The sequence below is a fragment of the Osmerus eperlanus genome, chromosome 3, assembly GCF_963692335.1.
Source record: "Osmerus eperlanus chromosome 3, fOsmEpe2.1, whole genome shotgun sequence".
Lineage (NCBI taxonomy): Eukaryota > Metazoa > Chordata > Actinopteri > Osmeriformes > Osmeridae > Osmerus > Osmerus eperlanus.
The window spans coordinates 11,278,051-11,298,431 of record NC_085020.1 but is presented as its reverse complement, the minus strand read 5'-3'; the positions used below and the strand labels follow the sequence as shown (position 1 = coordinate 11,298,431).

Below are 20,381 nucleotides of genomic sequence, written 5' to 3'. Positions count from 1 at the left end.
TCTAATGGTGGATGTGGTGCAGAGCAACGGGCCAGTGAACAGTGTTGATTATGCACGACGTGTCCCTCCTGTGGTACGCTTGGCCACTGGATATGTTTTGCATTGAAAATCTCTTTGTGAAAAAGGATCTGTAACCCAACCTGAAGCTATTTATCCTACCTGACAGTTTGCTTGGGGGTTGGGGGGGGAGAATTGTTTGGATCCTCGACCATGATCTCTGATCCAGAACCTGCCTCGTCCTCCTCAGGCGCCATCTTGGGCCGGTCGGAGACCCAGGAGTGCGTCCACTACAGCTACAACCCCACGGACTCCGCCGACCTCCGCGGGAACCGCAGCGCCATCGAGACGTGCCACGGCGAGAAGGACAAGCGGCGGCACTGCTTTGCCACCTGGCGCAACGTGTCGGGCGTGGTGGAGGTGGTCAAGCAGGGCTGCTGGCTGGACGACATCAGCTGCTATGACAGGTACTGCTGGAGCCTGGTGCTGGGAGGTTGTCAGGATGATGTGTACTTGTCACGGGAGTTATCAGTGTACTAATGTGGTGGTGGCGGGTGGGTGGGCGTTCGGACTGCATGGCAGCATGGTAGATGCAGAGCTGTGATAACCTGTTAAAAATATATTTTTCCTCCTCAGCTACAGATATCGTCAGATCCTCAGTTTGCATGTTGCAAATGGCCTGTGACTCCGTCAGCACAGCAGTTATAGGGTTTGGCACGTTGATATCCACTGCACATGCAGCGCTTTCAAGTGCTTCAACTTCAGCCCTCTTTAGTTGTGAAAACATGTTATTAAGCGGGGCTGTCCTGCCCCCCCCTCCCCCTCCTCACACCATTCTCAAAAACGTGGTGTGTGAGGGAGCTGCCAGAGTGTGTCCCTGCGCTAGCGTGTGAGAGACAAGAGGGCTCTTGTCTCAGTTACCTGGCCGCTCTTGTCTCGGCACGTACGGAAACCCGTTAACCCCCCACCTGCAGTAACCGGATCGATTTGTTTTTGAAGCGTGGCATGCCGCCACGTTATTACTCAACTAAGTACAGCAGGTAGCCTGGCAGCAGAGCAGCGTGTCTTCGTGCCCGACATGTAAACAGGCTCCAACCGGCACGCTCCCCCTCGCTTCTCCTTTTACAAACAAATAGTTTGCCGAAGTAAACGCAGCTGTCCGCTCCGGCCTAGTGAGCTTGTTTACGTCTGTTTACAACACGCCACCGAAGGTCAGCTAGCAATCCTAAAAGTGAACATAGTCAACTGACAATAGATCTTCTCCTCCCTTTTTTTGTCAACTTTATTGTTATATTATTTTACGGCTCTCTACGTCTTGGCAAGGTTGTAAAGCAGAGAATGGGACTGCGGCAGAAAGCAACATGGTAGCGTAATAATTCTTCAACTGAAATGTAGCACACAAAGATACCTAATGTACAGGTGGTGCTTATCTCCCAAGGTCAGTAGAGTAACTGCAAACTCAGTTGAAAAGTGCAAGTATGACAAACAGTCGTCCAAAGCAAGTAAAGAGAGAGAGGGAGACGCTAATAGATATAGGGGGGAACGGGGGGGGGGCGGAGGAGGAGTGGGAGAGGAGGGCAGAACGATAGGGGGGGATTGAGAGGAGGAGAGTGAGAGGAGACAGACAGTGAGAGGGACAAAAAGAGAGGTCCTTTCATCCAAACGGCCATGGTCAGGGAGGCTACCATGTTAACTTCATCCTCTGCTCTCCTCTGCAGTGCTGAATGTGTAGAGAAGAAAGAAGCTCCGGAGGTGTTCTTCTGCTGCTGTGAAGGCAACATGTGCAATGAGAAATTCTTCTTCAACCCAGACAAACAAACAGTACCAAGTAAGTGACCCAGACCCAAAAGCAGTAGTAAGTTTAGGCTGTGTACGTTCAAGAGGACAATATCGAGGGCTTGGAGCAAAAGGGGTGTAAGAGACATATTAGGCAAAAAATAGTTGTATCTATAATTTTAAAGGTCTTGATGAGCCTTATCAAAATGGCAAAAGAAAATGGAATACATATGTGACGAAAGCTGAAAACATTCAATTGAGTTTGGAGCAAAATAGGCGTAAGTAATTGTAATCGTTTATATTTTTCTTTTTTTGTGACATCAATTACTTGAAGACTAATCTCTACAAAAGTATAGATTGCTTAAATATGTCGTTTTTAATTAAATAATTACAATCAATCAGAACATTCTGAATATGTCACTTGTGCCACTTTTGCGCCAAGCCCTATGTAGTATGTCTGAATGTGCGCAATGTGTCTCAATGGAGAATGCTCACCTGCTGCTGGTATGACAGTAGGTAGATAGTAGAATCACACGCACCAGCTCCAGACATCTTTGCATCCAAACTGCCGCTCCTTCGATTAGTTTGTTTGATCATTCAAACCTGGGCTGTGTGAGATCGACCCCCTGTCATTGGGCCCTTGGGCAGGGGGAGAGTGGGTGAGAGGGGCCCTTGGGCAGGGGGAGAGTGGGGTGAGAGAGGCGTGTGGCGTGCCCTGTGTCTCCGTGCTTCAGGGATTGCTGTGTTTCAGATTACAGGGGCTGATCTGTCCTCCTGTGGAGCTACCAGGCCTCCCTCCCAGCAGAGGGGGAAGGGCTCTCTAGCCCTGGGCTGGGGCCAGACCAGTCTGGATGTTCTGGAACTGGAATTACAACTGCTTGCATCTGTGCAGTTCTAGGCTATAGCTAGACCGTTTAAAAACCTGCCCTTTGTCCATCATTCAGTGATAGAAACCTGTTGGGATGTCCTCGTCAGGACAGTGAGGCTGGTCTCAGGGGGTTACAGGATCGAGGTTAGCCAGGGATTGCGGGGGTTCGGCCAGAGACCAGGGGCCCTTGGTCTGAACCACAACCCAGGACAGCCTGCACAGCGCTCTGTGGAGAGCACTTCCTCTGCAGATCCTATCCTGTCTGTCTGCTCAGAGAAATCTCACCCCAGACTCAGTTTGTGGGAAGTCGTCCTGTTGTTCTTTGGCTCGTCTAAACCGCTAGATCTTGTTGAGCGAGTGATATCAGTGGTCCAAATGTGGCTGTGTGTTCTTTGCGTTACACAACAGGGGTGTGTTATGGCTTGGAGGAGGAGATGGCTCTGTAGATGGAGCCACTCGCCTGCTTATGCAACCCTGTGTGGATCTGAGGCTGGCAGGCAGGCAGAGAAACAGGCAGGCAGAACGACAGGCAGGGAGGCAGAGAGACAGGCAGGGAGGCTGAGAGGCAAAGGGGCAGGTAAGCAGAGAGAAAGGCAGGCAGGCAGGCAGGCAGGCAGGCAGGCCGGCAGGCAGGCAGAGAGACAAACAGTCAGGCAGAGAAAGAGACAAATGGGCAGGCAGAGAAAAAAACAAGCAGGCTGAGAGGCAGGCAGACTGATAAGCAGACAGAGAGACAGGACGGCAGACAGAGACACAGGGAGCCAAGAGAGAGCTAGAAAGGCAGGGAGGTACAGAGGCAGGCAGGCAGCGGCATTAGGAACTAACTAGATGTGGAATGCCGGGGACATTTACAAGAGGAAAGCACTGTGGCCGCTTAGTGTAGCATTGAGCGATCAAAGCTGTGACGTTCTCTCTCTCACGCCACACACACACACACGCTCAGACACGCATGCATGATGCTCTCTCTCACACCACACACGCATGCATGCACGCATCGGTGCTTTTTTTAAACCTAGCAACAGGGCCTATCTGGGGAGCCACGAAAAGGATAGAGAGCTGGGGAGGGGGGAGGGGCATGAAATAGAGGGAGATGGAGAGCGAGAAAAGGGAGGAGGGGGACATGAGAGGGAGTAGCAGAGAGGTAAATAGAGCAGGAAGGGGAGGATGGAGCAAGAGAACAGGGTGGGGAGGAGGGAGAGAGCAGGAGAGAGAGAAAGCATGGAGGTGAGGGAGAGAGCAGAGAGAGAGCAGGGAGAGAGAGCATGACCCGCTGACCAGAGTGCCTCCATGGCAGAGTTGCGTGTGCCGTGCGGTGATCCTGATGCCCGAGGGTTGGTGGGGGGGGGGGGGGGGGGGGTTAAAGCAGGAAGTATGCAGTACTCAGAGAGTAAATGGGCTGGGGGGGGTGGTGCTGCCGTGTTTTTCAGCTCAAAGAGGCTAATCCGGGTTCTTATCCCGCTCGTAGCTAAAATTGAGCGCTGAGCAGAGAGGGGGAAGGGAGAGGAGAGAGGCGGGCTGAGTGAGGGGGAGGCGTGGGGGAGGGGCAGAGATTGAGGGTTAGGTTGTGGTGGCAAGACAAAAAGCACAGTGCCCCACTGTAACCACGTCAGTGACTAGCTAACCACTGTAACCATGTCAGTCACTAGCTAACCACTGTAACCATGTCAGTCACGAACTAACCACTGTAACCACGTCAGTCACTAGCTAACCACTGTAACCACGTCAGTCACTAGCTAACCACTGTAACCACGTCAGTCACTAGCTAACCACTGTAACCACGTCAGTCGCTAGCTAACCACTGTAACCATGTCAGTTACTAGCTAACCACTGTAACCATGTCAGTCGCTAGCTAACCACTGTAACCATGTCAGTTACTAGCTAATGGGGTTGCCAAATGTTCAGTTTTAGCCGGGACTTCCCTTTATATCGGGCCTAATTGATTTGTCCCATATGTGATCTCCCTTGTCCCGTTTATTGAATGCTACGCCGATCTAACCACTGACTGATGCAACAGCAGCAGTGCTTATCCCTACACTGGAAAATGATCACCGACACCGGTCATCATCCAATCTCAGCCCCCCCGCACTTGCGCCAGTGTACGTTAAGTAAATGTGCCAATTCCTTCACAAAAAAGAAAATTAGGGCAATGTGTGACGCTGTTCAGTCGATTTGTCATGTGGAAATAGGGATTACCCCGTACTGCAGCGGCAGGCCACCTTTTGTCCCTTATTTCATTGTGACAAGGTTGGCAACTGTACTAGCTAACCACTGTAACCATGTCAGTCACTAGCTAACCACTGTAACCATGTCAGTCACTAGCTAACCACTGTAACCATGTCAGTCGCTAGCTAACCACTGTAACCATATCAGTCACTAGCTAACCACTGTAACCACGTCAGTCATTAGCCAACCACTGTAACCACATCAGTTACTAGCTAACTACTGTAACCATGTCAGTTACTAGCGAATGCCAGTTTATCTTAGGTCAGCCCTTCCAGAGGGGGGGGAGGTGGGGAGAGAAAGAGATTCAGAGAGGGGGATGAGAAAGAGGGAGAGGGATACGGATTGGCGGAAGGGGGAGAAGGCGAGAGATGGAATCCGATTGAGAGAGGGGGGTATGGAGAGAGCGAGGGGGGATGAAGAGAGAGAGGGGGATGGGGAGAGAGAGAGTATGAAAGAAGTGGAGGGATGGAATTGGAAGCACACACTGGATGTCAGGCTGGCAGGCCAGCATAGAGAAACCCATCACAGCAGTTACTGCACTGCATGAACTATTATTGATACACAGTTGCTTCTCTGACAAAGGGCACTATTTTGCATCTCCTCATCTCTCTTAATTCCCTTTCTCCCTCTCTGTCCACTATCTCTCTCTGCTCCTCTGCTGACCCTATCCCTCTCTTCTCATCTTTCTCACCCTTTGCTTTCCATCTCTCTATATTTCTATCTCTCCTCTCCATTTCAACACTCGCTGTCCTGGTGTCCGACACCAAGCTGGGACTCTGACAAGCTGGCCACTTCCTGCTATACTGTCAGGAGGAGTAGAGAGAAAGGTGGGGAGGGAAGGAGGACAGGAGGGACAAGACTACCACACTAGTAGCACAAAGCCCACATAGACCTGGCACTGTGCAGTTGCCAGCCTCCTGGTGCAGGTGATTAGGGACCAAAAACATTTCCCCTGTGGCTAACTAGCTGAGTTGCTGACGCTAGCACAATAGTGGCTAACGCTAGCCTAGATCTGTGCTAAGTAGCAATTGCTAGCGCTGATCTAGTAGCTAACTAGCATTGTGCTAAATGGATATTCCTCGCATAGTGCTAAGCTAAACGGTTCCTCAACAACTTGATTTTGAAGCACTTTATTGTCTTGATATAATTTGATGCAATTTAATATTTTCTCCCCCCTCCCCCCCCCCCTTCTGTCTCTATCTCTCTTTCTCTCTCCATCTCTCTGCCCAGCAACGTCTAACCCTGTCCCCCCTAAGCCAGCGATGGTGACCACCCTCATGTACTCCCTGGTTCCCATCATGGGGATTACAGCCATAATCCTGTTCTCCTTCTGGATGTACCGCCACCACAAGCTGGCGTACCCACCCGTGCTGGTGCCCACCCAGGTAAGACAGGCAAGGCGAGAGTTGTCATATCAGGCTAGACTCTACCAGTAGCATGTGGGGGGGGGGGGGGGGGGGGGGAAACATTGTTCGTGTCAGACTCGGCTCAACGTCCCAAAGCTTGAGACTGTCCTGTTGTTGTGGCGTCACAGTCGAGTTGAGCAGCCTCTTTCTGTAAAGGGCACATTACCTACTTCTCAAAATAATTTCTCTCCCACACTCTCACGCCTTCTCCTCACACACACACAGCTATCTCTCCTCAGACACAAATACATCACCTCACATACAAACATCTGTCCCCCCACACATACGCACCCACACACACTCTCTTTTCCCGTCTGTTTAAATGCCACTCTCTACTTTTTCCTACAAGTCTTGTTTGGGAGAGAGGCTGTCAGCTCAGGAGATGGACAGACAGAGCCTCTCTTCCCCGCAGCTGTGTCACCTCTGCTCTGCTTGATGGGGTGTGACGGAACCTTGACTGAGCCAATGTACCACCCCCCCCCTCCCTCCACACACACACAAACACACAGGCACCAGCCTGCCACATGAATGCTCAGAACAGCAGGAAGCCTCATGACAGGCCCTCCACCACAGCTAAGTGAGGCATCACACTGCCTGGCAGGTGGGGCCTACCTCCACAGTGCCTATAGAAGCGTGGCATTTAGCGGAATCCGATTTCAAAGGCCCTTGTGCCTGGTGGCACTGTATAAATGGTGACTTTATTATTTAGTTGTGTTTCTGTCTCTCACCTCGTCTGTATTCTATTGTTGTTGTTGTTATCTGTCTATAGACATATATCTCTGGCCATCTACATTTACATTTAGTCATTTAGCAGACGCTCTTATCCAGAGCGATTTACAGTAAGTACAGGGACATTCCCCCGAGGCAAGTAGGGTGAAGTGCCTTGCCCAAGGACACAACGTCATTTTGCAGAGCCAGGGATCGAACCAGCAACCTTCTGATTACTAGCCCGATTCCCTAACCACTCAGCCACCTGACCCCCTACATCTATATATATATGTCTGTCTTATACATCTGTCTGCCTATCTGTCTACATATATATATGTCTGTCTATTTATCCATCCAGCTTTCTGTCAGTCTGTCCATCTGATGTTTACAGTTCAGAAGAGTCTGGTGTGTTCATGATTGGTCAGTTCAGAAAAGGCGTCCTCCACTGTGCTCCATCTCTTGTGAGGTCAGAGGTCATGGTGACCCGCTGGGACCCTCAACCTGGCAGCGCTCCCAACATCAGCACCGTCCGCAGTCACCTGCTGTGCATGTGGGGTCCTGTTTGGGGACAGCGGGCGGCCGGTGATATGCCCGGCGGAGCAGAACAGGGGCTGGATACAGCTGAGGGGGGCGGGGGCCTCCAGGCACCAGCAGCCAATGAACAAGCATCTTAGTTATGAGAGGTAGTGGGAGTATGTGGGTGGTGTGTGGGTGCGTGCAGGGGTGGTAGTTCTTGTTTGTGTGTGTATATGCATTTGTGTGGGCTTGTTGTGTGTGTGTGTGTGTGCCCTCTTGCGCAAACTACAGCATGTGTGTGTGTGTGGTCCTCGCCCACTCATCCTCGCACCACAGAGCACAGGCAAGCGCAGCTCCGAGTGGGGGAGGGGGCGGGTTAATAATGCATGACCTCTCTCTCCCTCCATCTCTCTCTCTTCATCTCTCTCCGTCTCTCTCTCCAGCTCTCTCTGAATCTCTCTCTCTCTTCATCTCTCTCCGTCTCTCTCTGAATCTCTCTCTCCATCTCTCTCTCCCTCTATCTCTCTCTCTCTTTTGTTCTACCCACCTACCCCCTACTCTGTCCCCCCTCCCTCCAGGCTACAAAAGGCAGCATTTCCCAGGTCAATGAGACATGCCAGGTCTGATCGATAACAGGCCATGATTTTCATTAATCCCTCCCCTCCTCCCACATGCAGCGCTCACTTCTGTACAGCCTGGCACTTCCTACTGGAGTGTACACACACACACACAGACCACACGCATACACACTCACACACACACACACAAACGTTTTGAAGTACAGCACAGTTATGTTCATGTTATGTTTATGTTCATAGAGCTGTATCATTAGCTGTGAAAAAGGAGAATTGGGGTTAAGTTGATAAATCTATGGCTAAATGCATGCGCACACACACACATATACACGCACACAAGGATTACGCTTAATACACATGATGCACACACTCGCATGCACACACACACTCACGCAGGCAGGCACTTAGTGAAAATCTCCATGGTTTGTATGACCAGGGTCAGTCCGTGTGTGTTTGTAAGGGCAGGCTCAGTCCTGGTGTGTGTTTATGGATGACCAAGCTCAGTCCCTGTGTGTGTGTGTGTGTGTGTGTGTGTGTGTGTGTGTGCGTGCGTGCGTGCGTGGCCACCCTCTCTGACCTCCATCCCAGAATGCAACGTGATCTTGAGAGGCAGGAAAGAGCAGCTCTATTATTTACCAGATTTTTAAACACCCCGTCTGAGTCAGCATGTCCTTCAGCCTGGAGGGGGAGTGGGGGTGCACACACCCTCCTTGCCCCACCGCCACCGTCACCCCCACGATTACCACCACCACCCCCACCATTACCACCATCACCCCCAGCATTACCACCACCATTACCAACACAACTATCACCCCCACCATTACCACCACCATCACCACCACAATTTATTACCACCATCACTACACCATCAACATCATCACCACCACCTCAAGGCCCTGCTCTGCTCCACCGTGCACAGGACACAGTCTCATTCAACGGCCGCATTGCCGGAAGCTCGAAGGGATTTAGTTGTGCGCATATGGAGACTAGCGTATATGCAAATGGGGTGGACTGTGTTGAGCAGGTGTGGGGGAGACTGTGCTTGTGGGTAAGGAACAGTGTGTGTGTGTGTGTCTGTGGGAACAGTGTGTGTGTGTGTGGGAGTACAGTGTGTGCTGCCTGACAGTGTGTGTCAGGGGAGGGTTAGGTACCAGGAGCGTAATCACACTCTCTAACAGGCGTTGCAAAAAATCTGGGGGAGTTGTTGGCAGGGGCTGAAATGCTCACCGTCAGCTTGTCATTTTGATAGCATCCCCGGGCTGAACACACTGTAATGTACACACACACACACAGTGAAGAGGTGCTCCACAAGCACCAGCATCCTCGTGTGTGTGGCCTACCACAGAGTACTATTAATCACTCAGGCCCTATAGCTGGTTGTGGATGAATAATGTACAAATGGTCCTGGCTTTCCATAGGATTGTTTTGCAAGGAGAGAAAGTGTGTGTGTGTGTGTCTGCGTGCGAGCGTTGGAGAAGCCCTAAACTCTCTTCCAGCTTAATGTGCTTTCCATCGCTGTCGTGACTCTTACGCTTGGCTGCAGGTGAGCCCAACCCAGGGCTGAGTGATCACTCATCTCCAGATGTTACAGTGTAACAATGGGGGCTCGTTCACTCCCTCCCTCCCTCCCGCCCCTGTGTGCTAAACTGAAGCTAGGTCAGCGAAGGCAATGGTCACTTAGCAGCCAATCATAAGAGCCTGTTTAGGAGTAGGTCTGTTGTCTGACCTTTAGGTCATCGGATCAGCCTTGCTGTTGCAGTTGCCGTTCTCTCCTCTTCCGTCTCTCCCTTGCCCTCCTCTGCCTCCGTGTCTCTTTGCTTCCTTGTCTCTCTGCTTCCTTGTCTCTCTGCTTCCTTGTCTCTCTGCTTCCTTGTCTCTTTGCTTCCTTGTCTCTCTATGCTTTCATGTCTTTCTTTCTCTCTGCCTCCATGTCTCTCTCTGCCTCCATGTCTCTCTCTCTCTGCTGCCTCCATCTCTCTCTGTCTCTCTCTCTCTGACTCCATGTCTCTCGCTGCATGTCTGTCTCTCTGCTGCCTCCATCTCTCTCTGACTCCATGTCTTTCTCTCTGACTCCATGTCTCTCTCTCTGACTCTATGTCTCTCTGCCTCCATGTCTCTCATGCTGGATCTTTGTTTTATGCCTCTCTCCTCTACTAGCACGCCTTTCACATAATGATTGAGGTAAGACTCGAGCTCCATTCAGCTGTTGGCTCGTACTGAGCCCAGGGTTTCTAGTTTGTTTGACTTATTTTTGCATCTTTTTTTGTTTTTGTTGTTGATCACATTATTCAAGCCTGCTTTTTCACCTTTTCAAGTGCGACAACGTTTCTTTCAGTTTGACTTGTACCAAGCAGTCTTTTCATTTTGTGATGCTCTTCGATGGTTTGTTATTGTGCATGGACATGTATGCATTAAATCCACTGTCCTGATTGGGTCTTTGTTAGCAGACCCGTAATCACGGACTAATCAAGTGCATGGACCAATGAGGAAGTGACTCAGTGATTGGAATGCAAGACTGAGCATGCCATGAATGCAGCCAATACCATCTAGTTGAACTGATGGATGATCTGTGATGAGACCAATGGGATGGTGGAGAACTGTCGCCAGGGAGACATGCACCACACGCACATGCACAACACAACCTCACCTCAAAATACACTTCACCTACTCTCTCTCTGTCTCTCTGTCTCTCTGTCTCTCTCTCTGTCTCTCTCTCTGTCTCTCTCTCTGTCTCTCTCTCTGTCTCTCTCTCTGTCTCTCTCTCTCTCTCTCTCTTCTCAATGGCCTGTAAACGACAGTATTGATCCTTGCTTTGAAGGGCAAAAAAGTGGCTCATAAATATAATAAATGCATAGCAAGCCCCCTCATTCCCCGTAGACACAACACACAAACCCCACCCGTATCCTGCCCTTGCCTACAGGGACAACTGTACCATTAAAAAAAGCCTTGTTTTCTTTTTTATGAGCGCCTGTTCAGTGACTGGCAGTGGGAGAAATGGAATTGTAAACATGACCCTGGACATGGCGCTGTTAGAGGAGCTGGGTGTGGAGCAGAGGCTGGGCTGGGGACACAGCCTTAGCCCTGCCTAATGGCCTATATGTCAACCTGTCTGGCTAGGTTACCCTCTCTCTCTACCACATGCACACACTGTCCTCTGCTCCCACTGTTGAGCTGTTATCCCCTGACCCTCTACACACACACACACACACACACACACACACACACACACACACACATGTACAGTAGCTACATGTGGGATGGTATGGTGTGTGTGTACATGACTCAACTCTCTCTCTCTCTCCCTCACACACACACACAAACTGTATTTAGAGACCTCGTGCTCACAGTAGGCAGTAGGTTGGACACGTATGGAACTCTCCACCTACATTAACACCAGAACAGAGTGCTCTTCTTAGGCCTCAGGTTGTTGGAGGCCTTTAGCAGAGTAGCCTATCCAAGCTAAGTCAGCCATTAGTCATACATACAGGCTTGTTTCCCGCCAGGGGTGGTGGGATCTCTTGTCCTGGAGGAAGTATTCATCCCAGAGGGAACATTTCAGCGTGAGCACCTGGGCTGCTGTTAGGTAGTTTGAGCATCTTCTTCATATAATTACACACTCCAGTCCCCTGCCACGCTCAATGTAGGTCAGCATCACCCAGCAGTCCAGAGACAGAGGTTGGTGATTAAGTGTAACAGGCTCAGGACTCCCCCCCCCCCCCCCCCCCCCCTCCTACTCCAACCCCTCATAAGCCCCGTCTGTCAAATCTTCATAGCAATGACTTGGCAGCTGCTCACAAGTTTCCCTTTCCTCCATCTTGGGGCCTCACTGATCCTGCCCCTCGGCTGCCATTTTGGATCTTCACAGCCCCACTTTCCCAAACTAAGCCACACAGTTGAAGCTCGGTCTCTCTCTGACTTCAAATGCTCAAGGGTAGTCATTGTTATTGATTTTGCTCCATTTTCCTTGTGTGTTTCCATCTCCTCCAGGACCCGGGACCCATGCCTCCATCCCCCATCCTGGGGCAGAAACCGCTGCAGTTGCTGGAGATTAAAGCCAGGGGGCGCTTTGGCTGCGTGTGGAAGGCTCAGCTGCTCAATGACTATGTGGCTGTGAAGATCTTCCCCATTCAGGTGAGGCTTCACCGAGTTAGCAAGGAGGGAGGAAGGCTAACAGAAGCAGCCAGGGAGGGAGGCAGCAAGGAATCAGGCAGGCTAGCACGAAACCATGAGGCAGGCTTTCCCTGTTTTCTTGTGTGTCTGGTGTGGTGTGTGTGTGTGTGGGGGTGGAGGGGGGAGCGTTAGTCTTAGTCTTAAAGCCCCAGGACTAATCCCCCCCCCCCGCCCTGTCTGACCAGGGCCCTTAACTGAGGCCAATCACTAAGCCTCTTGTGGCCTCGATTGACCACTGAGCCCAATATGACAGATCATTATGGAAGCCCAGTCACTGTGTAGACCAGTTCAGCTGCTGCCTTAAGACCCGTGGAGAGGTTCTGGAATGTCATATGCATCAGGCTTACCCTAATCCCTTTCCGCTATGTAAATATATGTAAATAATGTTTGAGCTGTAATATAATATATGATGAAAGCAGGGACCCTAACCCTATAAAGCCTGTTCATCTGTGGATGTCAAGCACACAATCCGTTGTGTTAACCATTTCTTGTCCGCGTGGCATTCACAGGACAAGCAGTCGTGGCAGAACGAGTATGAGATCTACAACCTGAGCGGCATGAGGCACGAGAACCTGCTCCACTTCCTGGGCGCAGAGAAGAGGGGCTCCAACATGGACATCGAGCTGTGGCTGATCACCACCTACCACGAGAAGGTAGGGCTCCCCCTGCTGGTCAGAGGAACACATCACACCTTCTCTCACGCTCTGCGGCTCTGTTAGTTAGAATGGGTCTGGCCATTCTCTGTGGGGGAAACCTGCCCTCTAGTGGATGAATCCATAGATTCCAGAGAGTGCATGTGCATGATTTGTATGTGTGTTTTGTTAGCGGCGATGTCCCTGAAATCTAAGAGTGTAGCTCAGTGGTAAAACATTTCCCTGCTGATCAAAAGGTCCCAGGTTCAAAACCCCCCATGTACGTCGCTTTGGATGAATACATTATTATGATATCCAAAGGAGGCTATGTGTGTGACCTGTGTGACACCTCCCCCAGGGGTCGCTTACTGACTATCTGAAGGCCAACGTGGTGTCGTGGAGCGAGCTGTGTCACATCGCCCAGACTCTGGCCCGAGGCCTGGCCTACCTCCACGAGGACATCCCTGGGCTGAAGGATGGACACAAGCCTGCCATCGCTCACAGGTAACCTGCCTCCCTCTCGGCTCCCCTGCCTCCCTCTCTAATACCCTGCCTCCCCCTCTTCTACTCTGCCTCCCCCTTTGGTACACTACCTTGTAACCAACCTCCTGCCTGTCTGTCTGCTAATAGGCCTTGTTCACCATCCACTCCTCAACAGAAAGACCCATCTGTCAGCCTGTCTGCTTGTTTGTCGTACCATCTATTAGGCCACCTCCCTCTGATCCAAGAGCTTCTGTGTGTCTGAATGCAGCTCTAAAGGTGCTGTCCTTCCTCCACAGGGACATCAAGAGCAAAAACATTCTGCTGAAGACCAACCTGACGGCCTGCATAGCTGACTTTGGCCTGGCCCTGAGGTTCGAGGCAGGGAAGTCAGCTGGAGACACTCATGGACAGGTGAGACCAAGGATGCTGTCGGTAGAGCAGCATCATCATCAGCATCATCTACTGAGTCTGGAAGCTAACGACACAGCAGGATGTATTCATATTTGTGTATGTGTGTTTATACGTCTCGTTCTCCCCCCCCCCCCCTCAGGTGGGCACCCGTAGGTACATGGCTCCGGAGGTCCTGGAGGGGGCCATCAACTTCCAGAGAGATTCCTTCCTTAGGATAGACATGTATGCTGTGGGCCTGGTGCTCTGGGAGCTGGCCTCACGCTGCAAGGCAGCTGACGGTGAGCACACACACACACACTTCTACACACACACAGTTCTACACACACACCCCTACACACACGCCCATCCCCCCCCTACACATACGCCCATACACACACGCCCATCCCTGACACACACCCACGGTGTAGGAGGTGGCCTGCAGCAGGCCATGTCCTGGTCCTGGTCCACTGAGTCCTACCCTCCTAGCCTGTCCACACAGCTATAGATTGTGTCTGGTCTGGCCGCAGTATTGACCTGGTCTGGCCCGGGGTTATTGTGACAAGTCTCATCAGGCAGAACGTTCTGGATGACCTCAGTTGTTAGACCGCACATAACTCACACTGTAGACCACTCAAACCCCTTCACACATCCTGTACTGTAGTTGACCACACACGCCTCCTAGACTATAGACCACACACGCCTCCTCGACTGTAGACCAAACACGCCTCCTCGACTGTAGATCACACATGCCTCCTCGACTGTAGACCACACACGCCTCCTTGACTGTAGACCAAACACGCCTCCTCGACTGTAGACCACACACGCCTCCTCGACTGTAGACCAAACACGCCTCCTCGACTGTAGACCACACACGCCTCCTTGACTGTAGAACACATATGCATCCTCGACTGTAGACCACACATGCCTCCTCGACTGTAGACCAAACACGCCTCCTCGACTGTAGACCACACACGCCTCCTCGACTGTAGACCACACACGCCTCCTCGACTGTAGACCACACATGCCTCCTCGACTGTAGACCACACATGCCTCCTCGACTGTAGACCAAACACGCCTCCTCGACTGTAGACCACACACGCCTCCTCGACTGTAGACCACACACGCCTCCTCGACTGTAGACCACACATGCCTCCTCGACTGTAGACCACACATGCCTCCTCGACTGTAGACCAAACACGCCTCCTCGACTGTAGACCACACACGCCTCCTTGACTGTAGACCACACATGCCTCCTCGACTGTAGACCACACACGCCTCCTCGACTGTAGACCAAACACGCCTCCTCGACTGTAGACCACACACGCCTCCTTGACTGTAGAACACATATGCATCCTCGACTGTAGACCACACATGCCTCCTCGACTGTAGACCAAACACGCCTCCTCGACTGTAGACCACACGCCTCCTCGACTGTAGACCAAACACGCCTCCTTGACTGTAGACCACACACGCCTCCTTGACTGTAGACCACACATGCCTCCTCGACTGTAGACCACACACGCCTCCTCGACTGTAGACCACACACGCCTCCTCGACTGTAGACCACACACGCCTCCTCGACTGTAGACCACACATGCCTCCTCGACTGTAGACCACACACGCCTCCTCGACTGTAGACCAAACATGCCTCCTCGACTGTAGATCACACATGCCTCCTCGACTGTAGACCAAACACGCCTCCTCGACTGTAGACCACACATGCCTCCTCGACTGTAGACCAAACACGCCTCCTTGACTGTAGACCACACACGCCTCCTTGACTGTAGACCACACATGCCTCCTCGACTGTAGACCACACACGCCTCCTCGACTGTAGACCACACACGCCTCCTTGACTGTAGACCACACACGCCTCCTATACTTTGGCAGGGCTTAATCATGGAATGTGTGTCGTCCTCGATGCAGGCCCTCTGGATGAGTACATGCTGCCCTTCGAGGAGGAGGTGGGCCAGCACCCGTCCCTGGAGGACATGCAGGACGTGGTCGTCCACAAGAAGCTCAGGCCCACACTCAGGGAGTGCTGGCAGAAACACCCCGTGAGTGGCACAAATCACTACAAATCCCATCATCCCTTGCATTCCCAGTGGTCAGGTGACAGGGAGAGATGATGACACATGAATCCATAATGAGGCTTTCAGGAGGAGTTGGGATCAGACTGTAGGTATGCTCTGTGAGCACATCTCTACAGCTACATCCTCCACACAGTAGGCCATGCCCAGTCTCACCTGTTCATGCTCCACCCAAATAAAAATCCCCCTGCCCCCAGCACTGGCTGCTACACCTCGTTCACCCCGAGCAGACCAGACCCCATACCAGACCGATATCGATTGGAGAACGATACCGTCTTTGTGGCCAGATTTCTCTCCCTCGAGTCTAGAAGATAGTGGCCTTTCCTGTATGAACCTGCTGCTGCTTCTCGCTGCCCTATCAGTGTCTGCCATCATATCTGTTCCAGCCACGCAGCCTCCATCATATCTGTTCCAGCCACGCAGCCTCCTGTCCTCTGGAGCTGGAGATGAGCTTAGCTAGCCTAGCTGATGGAGTCTAGTCTCTCTCAGACTTGCACCATGCTGTGGTGTGTGTGTGTGTGCCTCCCTCTGTGTGTATGTGTTTCACTGTGTGTGTGTGTGTCACTGTGTGTCTGTGTGTGTGTGTGTCCCTGTGTGTGTGCACGTCCCTGTGCGTGTGTCCCTGTGCGTGTGCGTCCCTGTGTGTGTGCGCGTCCCTGTGCGTGTGCGTCCCTGTGTGTGCGTGTGTCCCTGTGTGCGTGTGTCCCTGTGTGTGTGCGTCCCTGTGTGTGTGCGTGTCCCTGTGCGTGTGTGTCCCTGTGTGTGCGTGTCCCTGTGTGTGTGTGTGTGTGTCCCTGTGTGTGTGCGTCCCTGAGTGTGTGTGCGTCCCTGTGTGTGTGTGTCACTGTGTGTGTGCGTCCCTGACTGTGTGTGCGTCCCTGACTGTGTGTGCGTCCCTGACTGTGTGCGCGTCCCTGTGTGTGTGTGTCCCTGTGTGTGTGTGCGCGTCCCTGTGTGTGTGCGCGTCCCTGTGTGTGTGTCCTGTGCAGTAACCCATCTGTATCCCCCAGGGTCTGACCATGCTGTGTGAGACCATAGAGGAGTGCTGGGATCACGAGGCGGAGGCGCGCCTATCGGCCGGCTGCGTGGAGGAGCGCGTCATTCAGATGCAGCGTCTCAACAATGTCACCGCGCCTGAGGAGATCGTCACGGTGGTCACCATGGTCACCAACGTAGACTACCCCCCAAAGGAGTCCAGCCTATGACTAGGCTGAGGACCAATCAGAGCAGGGCTGACTGGGCTGAGGACCAGTCAGGGTGGGGCCGGTGGGCCGGACCCTGCATGGGCTCAGCCAATGAGCTACAGTGACTCTTACCTGTGCTCGTCTCTGATTGTACACAAGTTGTCAGCCAATCACGGAGAGGATCTGGATTCACATGTGGGGATTCCCGGTTTAGACTGCGTTGTGTGACGGTTAGCAACACGTGTGCCTGAAGACTGCCCCCCCCATCCCCCTCCTCCCCCCCTTGGATCCAGGAGGTGGGGGGAGAAACAAAGCCAGGAGAAAAGCAATCATCTAGACTTCTATTTGGACACACTGGTGTCCAGGACCTTGACAATGACTCAGTAATTTTAAGGTTGACCCTTTGACTGATATCTTTCTCTCTCTTTTTTTCATTTTTTTTTTTTTTCATTTTTTATTAAAGATGAGGAAAATTACTTCCTGGACTTCTTTTTTTGTTTTAGTTTTTTTTTAAGAAAAGCAGGCGTGGATAGAGCCCACACAAACAGTTCACTTCATTTCAGTATAAAAAAGGGCAACTTGGTTTTTAAAAACACGATTTGCTGTTTTTGTGTTTCTATGAATGACTATTGTAATGCCAATAAGAAACAGCTTCTGAATGTCTGTGTATTGCTGCTGTATATATATCAAGAGAGAGTGTGTGAGAGGGAGAGAACAGCGTAATCAAGGTTGTTTATCCAGACCTGCACCGCAGCGTTTCTTCAGAATTACCATCAACCTCTCAACAAGGTATACCTCAGTTTCACATTCTACAAATAGTGAGTTTCTATGGCAACACTAAGACCACTGCAGAATATTCAGACGACCGTGTTTGGTATTGAAGCATTTTTAAGTGGGGGGGGTGGGAGGGGTGCGGGACTTTTAAGTATGCCAACGTAAAATGGCCATTCAAAAACCAGTGTCTCTGCCTTGTAAGCTTCTGTGTTCCTATGTTGCCCCTGCGATTCAAATGTGACTGTGAGCGTTGTTGTTTTACTGAAAATGTTAGACCTTTTTTGAGAAGAATATCCCTGAAAATATGAATATCAGAGTTCAAAGAAAATAATATTTTAAAGCCCTTGTTAGGTTTGCAGTGTCACACATAAGCGCATGCCTTCTGTTTGGTTTTCATTCTGTCCTTTTTTTTTTATTTTGTCCTTTGTAAGTTTTGAGCCTCTGTTTATAAGTGACGCTGGTGTCGGTTGTGGAACCCCCCCCCCCCGATGATTATGATTTATATATAATTTTTTTCTGATATGGAGTTGCAAGTTCTACCTTCCCTCTGTGTTTTTTTCAGATTATAGTCTGCTACTTGTACCCAGTATCACCATAGCTCAGGAAACACATCTCTATCTATGGTCCCCTCTGTCTGCAGGCTGTCACTTCCTCCTGCCATTGTGTGGTGACGTCTCAGTGGAGGGTCGTATGCAAACGTTAGGTCTCGAAAGCAGGCCAAGTTCTGCTCGAGCCTACTTGGTCTACTTCGCGAGGTAAAAGATGGCATTGCGATGTAGAGGAGAGAACATCATGAGGTAGTGGATATCATTGCGGCTGACGACAGGTTTTACAATGTAGCCATCATGGAGTCGAACCTTGTCTGCCCTCTCTTTGTCACCCTGTCCGCCATCAACAGACACGTTCCCTTCTTTGGATATACGCCCTATTTTCAGATGGCAAACACATAAATCTAAACTCAAAAGGCTAATGGAAGCTTGTAGGTTGATTGAAATGACAAGGCGAGAAGCTCTGAGTAGCTTAAGCATCTTAACACAGTGATGTGTTCAGTATTCTGGCTCGCCCTCTCTAGAGGGGATGCTACACTGGTGGCTTCAGTCTGTGCTTCTGCCTCTTCACCAACAGAGACATTCAGGGATATAACACTATGTTTCTACTCAGCTAACTGTATGCAATCCATGTTGGAGCAAACACTGGTTCGCCATTGCCTCAACTGACATTTCAGTGTAGCGTTTATTTGTTTTGTTTTTAGCTATAAAAAAAAATCTGATGTCTTGTTAAAAACCAGGAAATCCTCTGGCCATGGTAAAGTACAACACGTACGGTTGCCAACTCAAAGGTGCAAGAACGTATGTTTTGAGATTCATAACGACTGCAACACAACCTTGTAGACTTCTGGTCTTTTTGAAGGGGCTGTCTAATGTACAGTAGCAGCCTGAGCGCTTGGGGTCTCTCCTTTGCGTTACTGGTGTCCATACTGTAGCAACAGAAACTCAGCCAGGCTGTGAAGGTCTGGACGATGACTGTACAAGAGGCACAGCTAGCCAAGATGACCACAACCAGTAGACTGTCTGACTGATGCAACGGCTGCCATTTTGACACTTCTCACCTGTATTGCGTGTAGCACTGATGCTGAGGGGGTCCTAGGTCAGATCAGGCATTCATTTCCAAGTTCCACCCTTGCAGGATGTTGTTTTAACAGCTGCTGTGCAGATGGTCTGTGCCCTGAGAGAGGGATGTTTCTGACCAAAACAGGCCCAGGTCTTTAGCATGTGGAGCCATGAGTTATCTGTTCTTTCTGCTCCACGGTACTTCTAAGAGGCGCGTGTTAAATCTAGCCTGCTTATTTACCCCTTTAACAAAAAGCCAAACCCCCTTCAATGACAATAGCAGATGACTGGATGGAAGATGCACAGTATGTACATATGAATGTTGTTTTAGATTGTGATCTTAGCATGAGGTTGTTTTTTATGGTCTCAAGACATAAAAGAAAAAAAAATCCTTTTATAATGTTAATATTTAAAAAGAATGATTTTATGTTGTTTATTTTATATATAATTGTATTTTAAAAATTGTTTTAATAGTAATTTATGTCAAGGCCCAAACAACACTAAAATTCCTCTTTGAAAGAGAAAGTCTTTACACTAGTCAAAACTCCCAGGATCAGCTTATGCGTTACCTCAGACATCTCTGTTGGTGCTCATTCTCACAAAATTGGTCTGTGTTCCAGGCAAGTGATCTCACAACGTCATTACGACGCTGTGACCATCACCTGTGATATAAGACCAGCAACGGGTTTTTCTTTTCATTTTCACTCTATGCTGACACAATATTTCATCACAGTAGAACGTTTCCATAAACTGAAGCGTGTTACACGTTTTGCGGATATATTCATTCAAGGCATCTTACCACCCTAATTAAAACCTGACACGTGTTCCTTTGTTTTGCAAGAATTTAACAAACTGTTTCAGGGCTTGGTCGGAAGTGATTGTTGAATATTGTACAGAAGAAATTATGTATGCTATTTCTCCCCCTAAATAAAGTATAGTGACTGCTGAAGTGTCCCATGTTTTTTTTTATGAGTGTATG

The 20,381-nt window shown here is 50.5% G+C and overlaps 1 protein-coding gene across 1 annotated transcript in view; it reads left to right on the top strand.

Moving 5' to 3' along the window:
• acvr2aa (activin A receptor type 2Aa) overlaps window positions 1-20,351 on the top strand; it is a 29,178-nt gene extending 8,827 nt beyond the window's left edge. The window contains exons 2-11 of the mRNA XM_062457250.1: window positions 248-464; window positions 1,716-1,825; window positions 6,095-6,249; window positions 12,057-12,200; window positions 12,749-12,892; window positions 13,230-13,375; window positions 13,651-13,765; window positions 13,905-14,043; window positions 15,671-15,801; window positions 16,845-20,351. Coding sequence (XP_062313234.1) covers window positions 248-464; window positions 1,716-1,825; window positions 6,095-6,249; window positions 12,057-12,200; window positions 12,749-12,892; window positions 13,230-13,375; window positions 13,651-13,765; window positions 13,905-14,043; window positions 15,671-15,801; window positions 16,845-17,039 — 1,496 coding nt within the window. The 3' untranslated portion in view covers window positions 17,040-20,351. The remainder of the gene's footprint in view (window positions 1-247; window positions 465-1,715; window positions 1,826-6,094; window positions 6,250-12,056; window positions 12,201-12,748; window positions 12,893-13,229; window positions 13,376-13,650; window positions 13,766-13,904; window positions 14,044-15,670; window positions 15,802-16,844) is intronic.
• The last annotated feature ends 30 nt before the right edge of the window (window positions 20,352-20,381 follow it).